Source organism: Diorhabda carinulata, chromosome 1 (assembly GCF_026250575.1).
Source record: "Diorhabda carinulata isolate Delta chromosome 1, icDioCari1.1, whole genome shotgun sequence".
NCBI classification, from domain to species: Eukaryota; Metazoa; Arthropoda; class Insecta; order Coleoptera; family Chrysomelidae; genus Diorhabda; species Diorhabda carinulata.
The window spans coordinates 5,121,796-5,133,988 of record NC_079460.1 but is presented as its reverse complement, the minus strand read 5'-3'; the positions used below and the strand labels follow the sequence as shown (position 1 = coordinate 5,133,988).

Here is a 12,193-nt window from a genome sequence, read left to right as displayed (position 1 = left end):
TTTCTGTATCTATGTTTGTATTGTATAGTTCGAACTATATCAATAATGAAGGACAAAAATTTTATACGGGGTGCTTATGGAAAATACTGACCCATGTACGTGAAATTTTTAAACAAACAAAAATTGGTATAAAATCAGTTTATTCGTAAGTTTCTTTTACAATTTTATAGATGGCAATAAAGTTCCTACACAAGTACCAAATCCAATATTATATTCTTCTCCTTCACAAACGGCTTTCATGGTAACTGTATCTCCGTCCTGGAGGAACTTTCTTTGAGAACCATCTAACAGAGTGAGTGGTTTCGTTCCCTTCCATGCCAATTCGAGCATAGACCCGAAAGAATCTGAAGTCTGCCAAAAATAATGAAATTCTTAAGTTTTGATCGTTCTTTTTTATTTTTTCATAATTTCAGTTTTTTATAAATCTACGACGAAACTATGTAATTTTTTATATATTTTTTTATAATTTTAAGATATTTAAAACAAGATTCAAATAATTTCAAAAATTCAAACTCTGACCTTGCTATAATAAAATGAAATTGTGCATTTGTAAAGGTCGCATGGTGCAAGACAACGTGCAGCAAATTACATGCAATTTCAGGTCAAAATATTGCATAGATGAATATTGCACAGAGCAAACAAATTCCTAACCTCAATTTTTGTTCAATATTTTGTGTGAGTAACAAAATGAAGTGAAGTGAAGTGCTAAGTGCACCACTGTCAATAATTATATATGCTGCTATCTTGCTTTTGAAGCCTAAAGGAGAAGTTGGCTTTTGCGCCAAAAAGAAACTAGATTTATCCTTGGAATTGCTGATAAAATTAGTACTTCATCAATAATATTGCAAGTGCGACATCTTGCATGAAACAATCAGCCGAACTTCATCTGCGCATGCTTTTTATCAAGAAATATTACATCCTGCATTACATTGCAGCAATACAACGTGCAATTCAATGCAAGACGCAATATTTCTTGATCCAAAGCATGCGCAGATGAAGTTCGGCTGATTGTTTCATGCAAGATGTCGCACTTGCAATATTATCGATTAGGTACTATTTTTATTGAGTCTAAGTTTCAATTTTATAAAGAAATGAGTTTCTATACTGCTTATATTACGTTTTATTTTCCTCGGGAGTTTTTAAAATGTTTCTTAAACTATTATCAACTAATTTTTTTATGTTTTCTCGTCTAATTCTCTAGCTAAATTGTCCATTAGACTCCAAAAGCAAAGTAGAGGCAGATATAATTTACTTTTTGAATTGTAACGCAATATTTCTTGATCAAAAACATGCAGATCAACTGATTTCGTAAAACTTACCTTCGTTATTTTCATTGTTAAACTATGTAAAAAATATTAGTAAAAATTTGAGGTTAGGAATTTGTTGACTTTTACTGTTTACAGAGACTTTATGCACGTTGTATTGCATTATGTCAAGCGGCCTTAATGTCAAACGACGTGCAATATTTCTCTACGTGATATTTTGATCTTGCAAGGAATTGCATGCAATTTCTTGCATGTTGTCTTTCATCATGCCAAGCGGTCCAACAGTTGACTGCAATGAATAAATGCAAATCACCACGGAGTAATATCGGCAATCAGTATTGCTTCGAATAGTATGTTGAGTTCTCTATAATCAGACGATTCTATTTATGGATGGTTATATAATCTCATCAAACGATATCATTTTAATTTGACCCGAGCTGATTAATAAATATTTGTATATATTTCAGCTTTATTATCGACTTCAAAATATGCTCTTTTTGAGATAATAATGTCAATACATAATATACATAATCCAATTTGGTCAACGTTTCAAATCACGTTAGTCGAAATCTATTTTTAAACGGTACCGCCATCTATTTACTATTGATAGAATAAAAAAAGCCTTTACTAATTTATTGTCGAGTAGCGACATCTATTAGACAGTGGTAGACTTAGAAAGTAGGTTATTTTTCTAAAATACGCGGCTAGCTTCGTAAATGTTATTTATAAATTTGTTGTGGTAATTTCATTTTAATGAGAATTAGTATTGAAATATTTCATAAATAGACATAAAAACATACTTCTCCGCTTATAGTGCCACTTCCCAACAAATCCCCAGGATTCATTTTACAACCAGTTATGGTATGATGAGCAAGCTGCTGTTTGGGAGTCCAATATAAATATTTAAAATTCGAACGACAAATCGTGGTAGAAACATTACCATCTTTAGCTGTAAATAAATAATTAAAATTAACATTGAATTGCTTTTCTAATTTTTTAATTTTTCTCTCACATCTTTAGTCTCATTATGAGACGTTCCAATTACAATATTTCGACTTTAATAACAATAAAACACTCACGTGTTATGTCAACTTGTAGATTTATGTCGTAATTACACTTATCAGAGTGCCTCAGGTATGGTAAAGGTTGTGGATCTTGTGGGAAATTATCGGTTTTGAAAGGTTCCAAAGCAAACGTCGTAACAACCCAAGGAGATATCGTGGTACCTAAATTTTTAGCCAAGAAAGGTCCTAAAGGAACGTATTCCCACTTCTGTATATCTCTTGCTAAAAAAAATTCTTAATATTATACAGAATGTTGTTAGGAATCGAATAAATACCGCTCCAGTCGTTCATTAGAACGAAACCGAAGATATGATCTTCAGCCTTCTCGATTTTGATGGGTTCTCCAAGTTTGTTGGAACCACCAACGAAAAACGCCATTTCCAATTCGAAATCCATTAGTTTACTTGGACCAAATACAGGATCAGTTCCTAAAATTCATAATATGAAATATTATAAATCAAATTATTCATCTTGACATTTACCATCAGCTACTAATGTTTGTCCATTTGGTCTTCGAATAGGGGTACCAGAAACTACAATGGAACTTGCTCTGCCATGGTAAGCCACTGGAAGATGTTTCCTGAAAGATCGTAAAATATATCTAAAAACTCAAAATAACGAAATCACTCACCAATTCGGCATCAAAGCATTTTCTTTGCTCCGAAACATAATTCCAACGTTCGTAGCATGGTGTATGGATGAGTAGAAATCAGTATAATCGCCGATATGTGCAGGCAAATGCATCGTCGCTTCAGATTGAGACGTGAAAGCTCTAAAAATAAAATAATCAAATGTAAAGATACTTTACAATCAAGTTTCTATCATACACTCACTTACTACATAAAGTTTCGTCATTTTTCAAAATTGGATTAGCTTCAGATAAAATGCTTTGTATAGTTTCTCTGGCTTCTTTCCAAGCCTTCGGTGTTAACCCCATTAATCGGTTCAGAGTTTGCTGAAAAGAAAAATCATCAGAATTAATCAATTAAGCAAAAAATTGTTATTGAATAGTTAAAACTTACTTCTTTAAACACATGTTGATAATTTTTCAGTTCTGGTCCATTGAATAGATGGGAGACTTCGTTTAAATCTAGTATATAATCGGCTATGGCAACTCCTATCCTAGGAATAGGCTGAAAATATTTAATTGAAAATAATTAATTAGTTGTCTTCTGAAAAATAAAAACACTGAGTTCAGTTTTAAAACTTTCTTTTTCATATGGAATAGAATAGGAAAAGCAGCAGTTAATTGTATGATATTTTAGAAAATATTCAAATACACTAGGTTTGGATATCAAATAACGAGACTAGAGATATGAAATATTTATTTTCCTCCTCTATTTCTACATAGTATTGTTCGAAACAATGCAGTAAGTCTTTTTCTGTCAGTTCCTTACTTAGAAAGTACGTCAGATCGATCAAAATCACCGATATTTTTCATATTTTCATCCGTGGAAGGGCGATTATGAAAGTAAAACGTGTTCAACATCTTCTCGACTATCTTGTAAACGGTTAACTAAAAAACACGTGTACGGGACAAATATTCATTGTTCCAATAGAATATAAGTTTAACTATTTCTACCTCTAAACAAAAAAACGAATAACCCCTTCGTTACTTAATAGCCACACCTCGTATACACAAAATGTTAATATTAGTATCACCGTTTCCTGTAATGGAGATAGTTCGCAACAAGTATCTTGCCCGATTTAAAATTCAAATCCTTTTTTCTTTTATAAACAATAATTTTGTGAATAGGTTAAATAATATATACAGAAGGGAAAGAAATAATAATATCCACTTATTATTATTCCATTAGCTATGTTTTAATGTATAATATGTTGCCTATGCACCGTAAATTAATTTATAATTTGAATAATTTTCTCTTATTATCAAGTATTATTCAAAAAATCACATGAAATTATTGTGGCGAAATAATAAATCTATTACAAAGAAATAATAATATGAATTTATTAGTATGATTATAAGTTGACCTCGTTTTGGTGTAAAACATATTGCCTACCTATCGACGCTAGACGTACCGATTAAAGAATCACCTTATTTTTTTTTATTTAATTTTTAAGTTTGAACCGAGGAAAGTTGATCAAATAGAATGAAATCAACAAGAAATAAAAGGTTAGGACAATTGTTTTGAATTACTTACCTTTCCTGGCGACGTAAACACTCCGTATGGTAGATTTTCTATGGGAAAATCACAAAACTTCGAATATTTTAAAAAACACTTCATTGTTATTGTCGAAAAAAAAACTTAGTCAATTCTGTTTACTAATGTGAGGACATTCAAGGTTAAAACTTCTCTACTGGTATTTACCCAATGTTTATGGTGTAAAATGAAAGTTATGCAGTAGAATGAAAATAAAAAAAATATTATAATTTAATTTAAGCAATTGTTGTTGGTATTTGATACGCTATCTATAAATTTACGTAATATGCAACGAAAGGTTAAATATATTTGATGTTTACAGGGAGAGCTTGATAGTTATAAATACAATTTAAACGTTTTTTGTTTTTAAAATGTTTTTAAACTTTATGTTTCGTATATTACAATTTTTTACGATGTTATTTGGTAGAAAAAGATTCAAATTTCGAAAGTAATGAAAAAATAATTTATTAACATATTAATAAATGTTTTTGGGTGGCAGTAAAGTACCAACGCATGTACCGAAACCGATATTGTAGGTATCTCCTTTACAAACGGCTGTCATTGTGACAGTATCGCCATCTTGTAGGAATTTATTTTGAGATCCGTCTAATAGATTTCGAGGTTTCGTTCCCTTCCAAGCTAATTCTAACGTGGAACCGAAAGATTCGGGTGACTGTAACAGAATGTTGTTTTAAATTTATCAATGTGTGATACAAACTAACCTAAATTAATCGAATCTAAACTAACTTATACATACTTCTCCGCTAATGGTGCCGCTGCCTAGTAGATCACCAGGATTCATTTTACAACCAGTTATGGTATGATGAGCGAGCTGTTGTTTAGGTGTCCAGTACAAATTTTTGAAATTTGAACGACATACAGTTCTGGACATAGTATCTCCTTTCGCTATAATAAAAATTAAAATATTGGTAGACATGAAGATCTTTATGTTTTCAAGGTCATACAAGGTCAAGACACTATTACTATGAAAATTGAAACTGTCGAGAGAAGACTTTTGTAGATTTTAAAAACAGATAATAACTACACATTTAATGATACAATTATTAACTAGAGGGCGCTATGTTAAGTGTAGTTCTGACATATATTGAATATTGGACAAAGAAAATTATCTTGGAATTGAATTGAAGATAAAAAACATAATAGGAAGTATGAAGCAAGTGTTTTGAATATCTATTCCTCAATAGTTCTTTGTTTAAACGTAAAAAATACGATTTTTATAGTTCCCAAAACTTATTACTTCTTCGAATATAGTAATACGAATTTCCTGGAAATTTCGTACAATATTTTGATGACGGAAAGTAAATTTATGACGTATTCATTTACTCACGTGATACATCAACTTGAAGATGAATATCGTAATTAAAATTGTCACTATGTCTTAGGTATGATAAAGGTTCTGGTTCCTGTGGGTAATTATCAGTTTTGAAAGGTTCCAATGCAAATGTTGTAACTACCCATGGAGAGATTGTGGTACTAAAATTTTTAGAAACGAATGGTCCTAGTGGTACGTATTCCCATGATAATATATCTCTAGCTGGAAATAACGAATTTTTATTGAAATAATAGAAAAAAATATTAAAAATTACCACTCCAGTCGTTCATTATAACGAAACCGAAAATATGATCTTGAGCATTTTCTACTTTGATGGGTTCCCCTAAATTATTGGTTCCACCAACGAAAAACGCCATCTCTAGTTCGTAATCCATTAGTTTACTTGGACCAAATACTGGAAGTCCACCTAAGATGAAATAATAAGTATTTAAACATGTTTATCATATACAAAGTTAGTACCATCTTCTAGCACTGCTTGTCCATATGGTCTATGAATTGGAGTACCAGATATGACCACGGTACTTGCTCGACAATGATAAGCCACTGGAAGATGCTTCCTAGCATTTCGTAAAAGAAATTTCAGTGTATATTAAGCCTTATAGGTTCAATATGTTGTTGAAAAATTAAATGAGGTAGTCGATAGCTATAGCAATGAATTCTTTCAATCGGAGCCCAGAATTACTTACCAATTTGTCGCTATTGCGTTTTCTTTCCCTCTAAAAAGATTTCCAGCGTTTTTTGCGTGATGTATGGACGAGGAAAAGTCAGTGAAATCCCCGATTTGAGCTGGTAGGTGCATCTTAGCTTCGGATTGCCTCGTAAAAGCTCTAAAAAAAATAAATAAAAAAATTGGTTATTGAAAAACACATAATTTCATAAATTATGGAAAATTCTTACAAGAAATACAAAATGTGGATATTCAAGACCTAAAAAGTAGAATATTATACAGGAATATGTCAACAAGTTGCTTGGCAAGGTTCAATAAGGAAGAAAGACGCAAACAGGATATTAAATTGTTCAATTCTACAATTTGAGCTTAATAACTGGCATGTTCAGTAATTCTACTGCTTCTTTCTTTTCTGCATACTTAAGATCTCTATTTTTTTTGAAATAATATCTCTTAAATTAACACTAACACAATCATGGAAGAAAATATGACTTAGACGAATAAAGATGTTCAATTTTTTATAAATACTCACTTTTTTCTAAGAATATCATCGTTTTGAAGAACTGGATTGTCCTCTGAAAGGATATTTTGTATAGTGCTCCTAGCTTCTTTCCAAGCTTTGGGTGTTAACCCCATGAAACGATTTAATGTCGACTAAAAAATGTATTTAAAACGAAAAATTGGAAATAAAATCAATTTATTGCAGTGTAACTTATGAAAAAATCTACAATTTTCATTTGGAGACTCTATCGACTGCGCCAGTTATTATTTTATTTATGAAAAATTAATTAAAAAAAAAATAAAAGGCGCAGATGAAATGATCGCGAAAACAAATTTAAGCAACTGAAACTTACTTCTTTAAAAACATGTTGATGTTTTTTTAATTCGGGACCGTCGAAAAGTTGAGAAATTTCATTTAAATCTAATATAGAATCTGCTATGGCGACCCCTATTCTAGGTTTGAGCTAAAAAATAATAAAAAATGAAATAATCTCCAAAAAAGACGTGGGGATTTTACGATCAAGTCTTCCACCACAGTTTTTTGTTTTTTGACCAATAATCTCATCCCCATCTATATGATTTGAGTTCAATTGGGAGTTTAAATGCAGGTATAATTATTGAGAAATATTCCACTCACCTTACCGGGTGCAGTAAAAATACCATAAGGGAGATTCTCTATGGGAAAATCAGAAAATTTACAGTATTTAAGGAAGCTTCTCATAGTGACTTTGCTTAAAAAAATTAATTTACTTTGTATTTGGATTTATGTAAATTGAATAATTCTAATGTAAAATGCTTCATACATAAGGATTGTCAAGGCTTTAATTTAAGCAAATGTTGTCTCTGATAAGTTATCTATATTCTGAATTCAAAACGAGGTTGTTAATATTTGACCTTTGAAAATAAAAGTTATACAATCGATAGGATTTAATCAAAAATTTTACATTTTCTCATTAATTACGAAAATAAAATAGTAAAAAATGATAGTACCATGAGAAGAAGATATTCCGAGTACGGCTGCGTTTTGATGGAAAAGTATCTGTCTACAAGATATGATCAAAAAATTGTGTGGATAATTTTAACAGTTCCATGAAGATCCAAAAGTCTCAGCAGATCCATTCTGAGTTAACAGCCCAATCAATAACCATAACTTTGGTCTTCAATTTTGAGTACGTATGGGTATGTTAGGGTACCATGTACACCGTGACCCAAATGGTATACTGTATCCCACATTCTTGTTGTTATACTGGGAATTTTCTATTTCATACACTCCCGAGTGTACTGCTCTGCTATAGCTTCTCCAGGGGTTCGTTAAGGCGACTGTACCCCGATAGGACTCCTGTCAGTATTTAGCAGATTTTTTCTGGTTATACTTTCCCAGGATTGTCATTGCTTACCTCAACCCCTATGATTGTCGAAGTAACTGGTTTTATCCCCTATCTACCTCCTTTTCCAATGCTTTTTCTATTATTCTGTAGCTGATACCACGGGGTTCAAGGGTTCAGGTCACATAAAGGGCCTTGCCTAGCTCGTTTTACAAGACAATCCCAAACGAGTTTATATTTTATAATATTGGAGCTTTAAACTTTAATGGCTGAATGGATACCAGGCAGCATTATCTCCTGTTGCTGGAAAAATGCTTGGTGCCTTGCCCAGGCTTTCCGAGTGTTTGTTTATGGGCCTCTACACTCCTATTCTCTCTCTCGGGGATTTTCACCTTGGCGTGGTGAGAGGGCTCAGTAACTTTCAATATCCAGGGAGCGATGCCGGCGGTAGCATAGCTACTGGTAGGGCCACCCTTGCCGGTAAGGTCTCGAAGAGATGAAAGTGAAGCTAAGGAAACCCACAACGATGAGGCGTCTGACCCAGAGTGGGCGGCTTCAAACAGCGTCTGTATCTCCATGTTAGGAGCGGCTGAAATACACACTCGCCAACACGCAATGGCAAGCGTGGCGTTTTATTTGCCAAAAAACCCTCAAAGTTATGTCGAGTTTTAAAACAATTACGGAACGACCCCAGGCAAGTAGGATAGATCGTCCAAAATCTTGTGCTGAAGAAACTTCAGTCAGTCCCATGGATTCTGGGGGGGGGACAAAAAACCGACAAGCAAATCAAGTAGAAACACTAAGATCTTTAAAATCATAACCTACAATGTAAGAACATTATCGTCAAGTAGTAAACTTCTAGAAATGGAAGAGGAGATTAAGGACATAAGCTGGGATATAATCGGTTTATGTGAAACAAGAAGAAAAGAAGAACAACTTTTTAAATTGAAGTCCGGACAACTCTTTTATCAAAATGAAAATCCCAACAGCCCTGACGGTGGTATAGGATTCTTAATAAACAAACGACTTGAAAAATCAATAGTCACTCTAAAGACTATATCAGACAGAGTGGCATATATAACACTTTCCATAAGTAAAAGGTATGAAATTAAAATTATTCAAGTATACGCTCCTACGACAGCCCACACAGATGAGGAAGTTGACACCTTCTATGGTGACATAGAAATAGCACTTAAAGAGAATCGATGCTACTATACTTTTATTATGGGGGACTTTAACGCCAAAATTGGAAAACAAACAGATATGTCGGAGGTGGCAATTGGAAGCTTTGGAATAGATGGTCGAAATGAGAGAGGACAGACATTGATAGATTTCCTGCACAATCAAAAGTTATATGTAATGAACAGCTTCTTTCAAAAGAAATTGCATAGACGATGGACTTGGGTAAACCCAAATGGAAGAACAAAAAATGAAATAGACTTCTTTATCACGACGCGGAAAAGATTTGTCACAGATGTTACAGTTCTAAATAAATTCGGTATAGGGAGTGATCATTGAGCTGTAAGAGCAACTGTAAGAATAAACGCCAGAAATGAACGACAAAAAATGAAGAAACAACAAATAAAGTGGGAGACCCCAGAAGATATTGATGCGTATAATACTTTCTTAACTGAATCCCTGAACACAAACCAGTCACTAGACATAAACATATTAAATGAAGAAATCACTGGAACAATATTAAAAGCACAACAAAAATACTGTAAAAGAGATGGAGATAAAGAAGAAAAAATAAGCAAAAATACAAAAGATCTAATTAGACAAAGAAGACTTCTAGTAGAACAACAAAAGGAAGATACAAGCGAAATAAGAACACTAAATAAGACTATTTCAAAAAAAATACGGAAAGATTTAAGGAAATATAACACAGAAAAAACCAGACAAGTAATCGAAGAAAATAAAAGTATGAAGGTGCTTAGAAGGAGACTAGCTGATGGGAAAAAGGAAATCATCAAACTCAAGGATAACAACAAAAAAGAAACAAACAATAGGAGAGAATTGGTAAAAATTGTAGAAGAATTCTACAAGGAACTATATAGGAGCAGAAGAGAAGAATTAAATATTACAGAAAATAAAATGAAAGTCGTAAACCAAGGTTCAGAACTTGTACCCGAAATAACAATTGAAGAGTCAAAAAATGCCCTAACGGAAATGAAAAACAAGAAAGCGGCAGGAGAAGACCAAATTGTGATAGAAGCTGTCAAAGTTGGGGGTGAGAAACTTTTAAAAGAAATAATCTCCCTCTTCAATCTATGTCTACAAAAGGGGGAAATCCCGGAAAAGTGGAGAAATGCGACGATAATTCTCATCCACAAAAAAGGGGATATAACGAACCTTGAAAACTATAGACCTATAAGCTTGCTTTCTCACCTTTATAAATGGTTCACTAAGATCGTAACGAAACGCTTGGAACGAAAGTTAGACTTTTATCAGCCCAGAGAACAGGCGGGGTTCAGAATAGGGTATGGAACAAACGACCATTTGCAAACGATTAAGATACTGATAGAAAAATCCATAGAATATAATAGGCCCCTCGTAATGATATTTGTCGATTTTAAAAAGGCGTTTGACACAGTTGAACTTCCAGCAATTTTATCAGCCCTGCAACAATGTAGGATAGACTACAGATACGCAAAGCTCATTAAACACATATATGAAAAAGCAACTCTAAATGTAAATCTCCACGAACCAACAAATAAGATACATGTAGGACGCGGGATTAGACAAGGAGACACTATCTCTCCTAAGCTCTTCACATGTGTGTTGGAATACTCTTTCAAAAAATTAAACTGGGAAGAGAAAGGTATAAATATCGACGGTGAGTATCTAAACCACCTGCGTTTCGCAGACGATATCGTCATAATCACCGACAATATGCAAGACGCTCGGCAGATGGCCACGGATTTGAAAAGAACCACAATGAATATTGGTCTAGAAATAAATTTAGACAAAACCAAATTTATGACAAATCTGGTAACAAATGATAACATAATTATCGATGGAGGTGCGATAGCGCAAGTATATGACTATAAATATCTAGGCCATGAAGTGAGGATAGGAAGAGATAACCAAACGTGTGAGATAAAGCGTCGAATACAGTTAGGATGGATAGCTTTTGGCAAGTTGAGTAGTACCTTGAAATCAGACTTACCAATAAGCCTAAAGAGAAAAGTATATGAGCAGTGTGTTATACCTGTGATGTCCTATGGGGCAGAGACGCTTACCCTTACGAGACAAACTGCAGGAAAGATGAGAGTGGCGCAACGGGCAATGGAAAGGGCAATATTGGGAATTACGAGAAGGGATAGAATTACAAATGAGAACATAAGAAGAAGAACAAACGTTAAGGACATTATTGAAATTATAGCCCAAAAGAAATGGAAATGGGCAGGCCATGTAGCCCGAATGACGGATAATAGATGGACGAAAAGAATATTGGAGTGGAGGCCAAGAATGGATAAGAGAAGTAGAGGCAGGCCGCCAACAAGATGGAGTGACGATGTAAAGAAAATTGTGGGAAATTGGATACATACAGCTCAAGATAGAGATAGATGGTTTAAACTAGAGGAGGCCTATATCCAGCAGTGGATGGAAGATGGCTGATAGATGATGATGATGATGACACTCCTATTCCAGTTATATCTGCTGCGTTACTTATACTATTTGATAGCATGTTCATACATTCCTATTTTTGAACCTACTTATTTCTACACTATAGTATTGAGGTAAATTTTTTCACAAAGTTAAACTTTTTTGGTATTTCGATTTGAGACATGTCTCAACATAGAGACTGCTAATGCGATTTTCCTTTTGCATTTACATTTTTTTTCATTTTAC

General features: G+C 33.4%; 3 protein-coding genes and 1 long non-coding RNA gene across 4 annotated transcripts; 1 reads left to right on the top strand and 3 right to left on the bottom strand.

Moving 5' to 3' along the window:
- Positions 1-123: 123 nt before the first annotated feature.
- On the bottom strand, positions 124-4,774 carry LOC130900659 (fumarylacetoacetase). The gene is made up of 9 exons (XM_057811411.1): positions 4,492-4,774; positions 3,352-3,462; positions 3,163-3,284; positions 2,961-3,101; positions 2,812-2,909; positions 2,605-2,757; positions 2,345-2,551; positions 2,066-2,214; positions 124-351 (listed from the first exon to the last, which is right to left on the bottom strand). The coding sequence occupies exons 1-9, from the start codon at positions 4,573-4,575 to the stop codon at positions 157-159; spliced, it is 1,260 nt and encodes a 419-aa protein (XP_057667394.1). The 5' UTR covers positions 4,576-4,774; the 3' UTR covers positions 124-156.
- On the bottom strand, positions 3,638-4,485 carry LOC130900686 (uncharacterized). Its single transcript, XR_009060205.1, has 2 exons — positions 3,912-4,485; positions 3,638-3,845 (listed from the first exon to the last, which is right to left on the bottom strand). It is a non-coding gene; the product is annotated as an uncharacterized LOC130900686 (long non-coding RNA).
- A 157-nt stretch (positions 4,775-4,931) lies between the features above and the next one.
- LOC130900641 (fumarylacetoacetase-like) lies at positions 4,932-7,881 on the bottom strand. Its single transcript, XM_057811386.1, has 9 exons — positions 7,651-7,881; positions 7,367-7,477; positions 7,045-7,166; positions 6,532-6,672; positions 6,305-6,402; positions 6,099-6,251; positions 5,840-6,046; positions 5,249-5,397; positions 4,932-5,164 (listed from the first exon to the last, which is right to left on the bottom strand). The coding sequence occupies exons 1-9, from the start codon at positions 7,732-7,734 to the stop codon at positions 4,967-4,969; spliced, it is 1,263 nt and encodes a 420-aa protein (XP_057667369.1). The 5' UTR covers positions 7,735-7,881; the 3' UTR covers positions 4,932-4,966.
- Positions 7,882-9,202: 1,321 nt separating this feature from the next.
- Positions 9,203-9,856, top strand: LOC130892729 (craniofacial development protein 2-like). The gene has a single exon (XM_057798335.1). The coding sequence runs from the start codon at positions 9,203-9,205 to the stop codon at positions 9,854-9,856; it is 654 nt and encodes a 217-aa protein (XP_057654318.1).
- The last annotated feature ends 2,337 nt before the right edge of the window (positions 9,857-12,193 follow it).

Bases quoted from the DNA above. Each gene is read 5' to 3' on its own strand.
- LOC130900659 (XM_057811411.1), bottom strand. From the start codon at position 4,575: ATGAAGTGTTTTTTAAAATATTCGAAGTTTTGTGATTTTCCCATAGAA. The intron at 3,285-3,351 runs GTAAGTTTTAAC...TTTTCTTTTCAG, and splicing joins ATCAACATGTGTTTAAAGAA to CAAACTCTGAACCGATTAAT. The intron at 3,102-3,162 runs GTGAGTGTATGA...TTTTATTTTTAG, and splicing joins GACGAAACTTTATGTAGTAA to AGCTTTCACGTCTCAATCTG.
- LOC130900641 (XM_057811386.1), bottom strand. From the start codon at position 7,734: ATGAGAAGCTTCCTTAAATACTGTAAATTTTCTGATTTTCCCATAGAG. The intron at 6,673-7,044 runs GTGAGTATTTAT...TATTTTTTTTAG, and splicing joins GATGATATTCTTAGAAAAAA to AGCTTTTACGAGGCAATCCG. The intron at 6,403-6,531 runs GTAAGTAATTCT...ACGAAATGCTAG, and splicing joins AACGCAATAGCGACAAATTG to GAAGCATCTTCCAGTGGCTT.
- LOC130892729 (XM_057798335.1), top strand. From the start codon at position 9,203: ATGGAAGAGGAGATTAAGGACATAAGCTGGGATATAATCGGTTTATGT.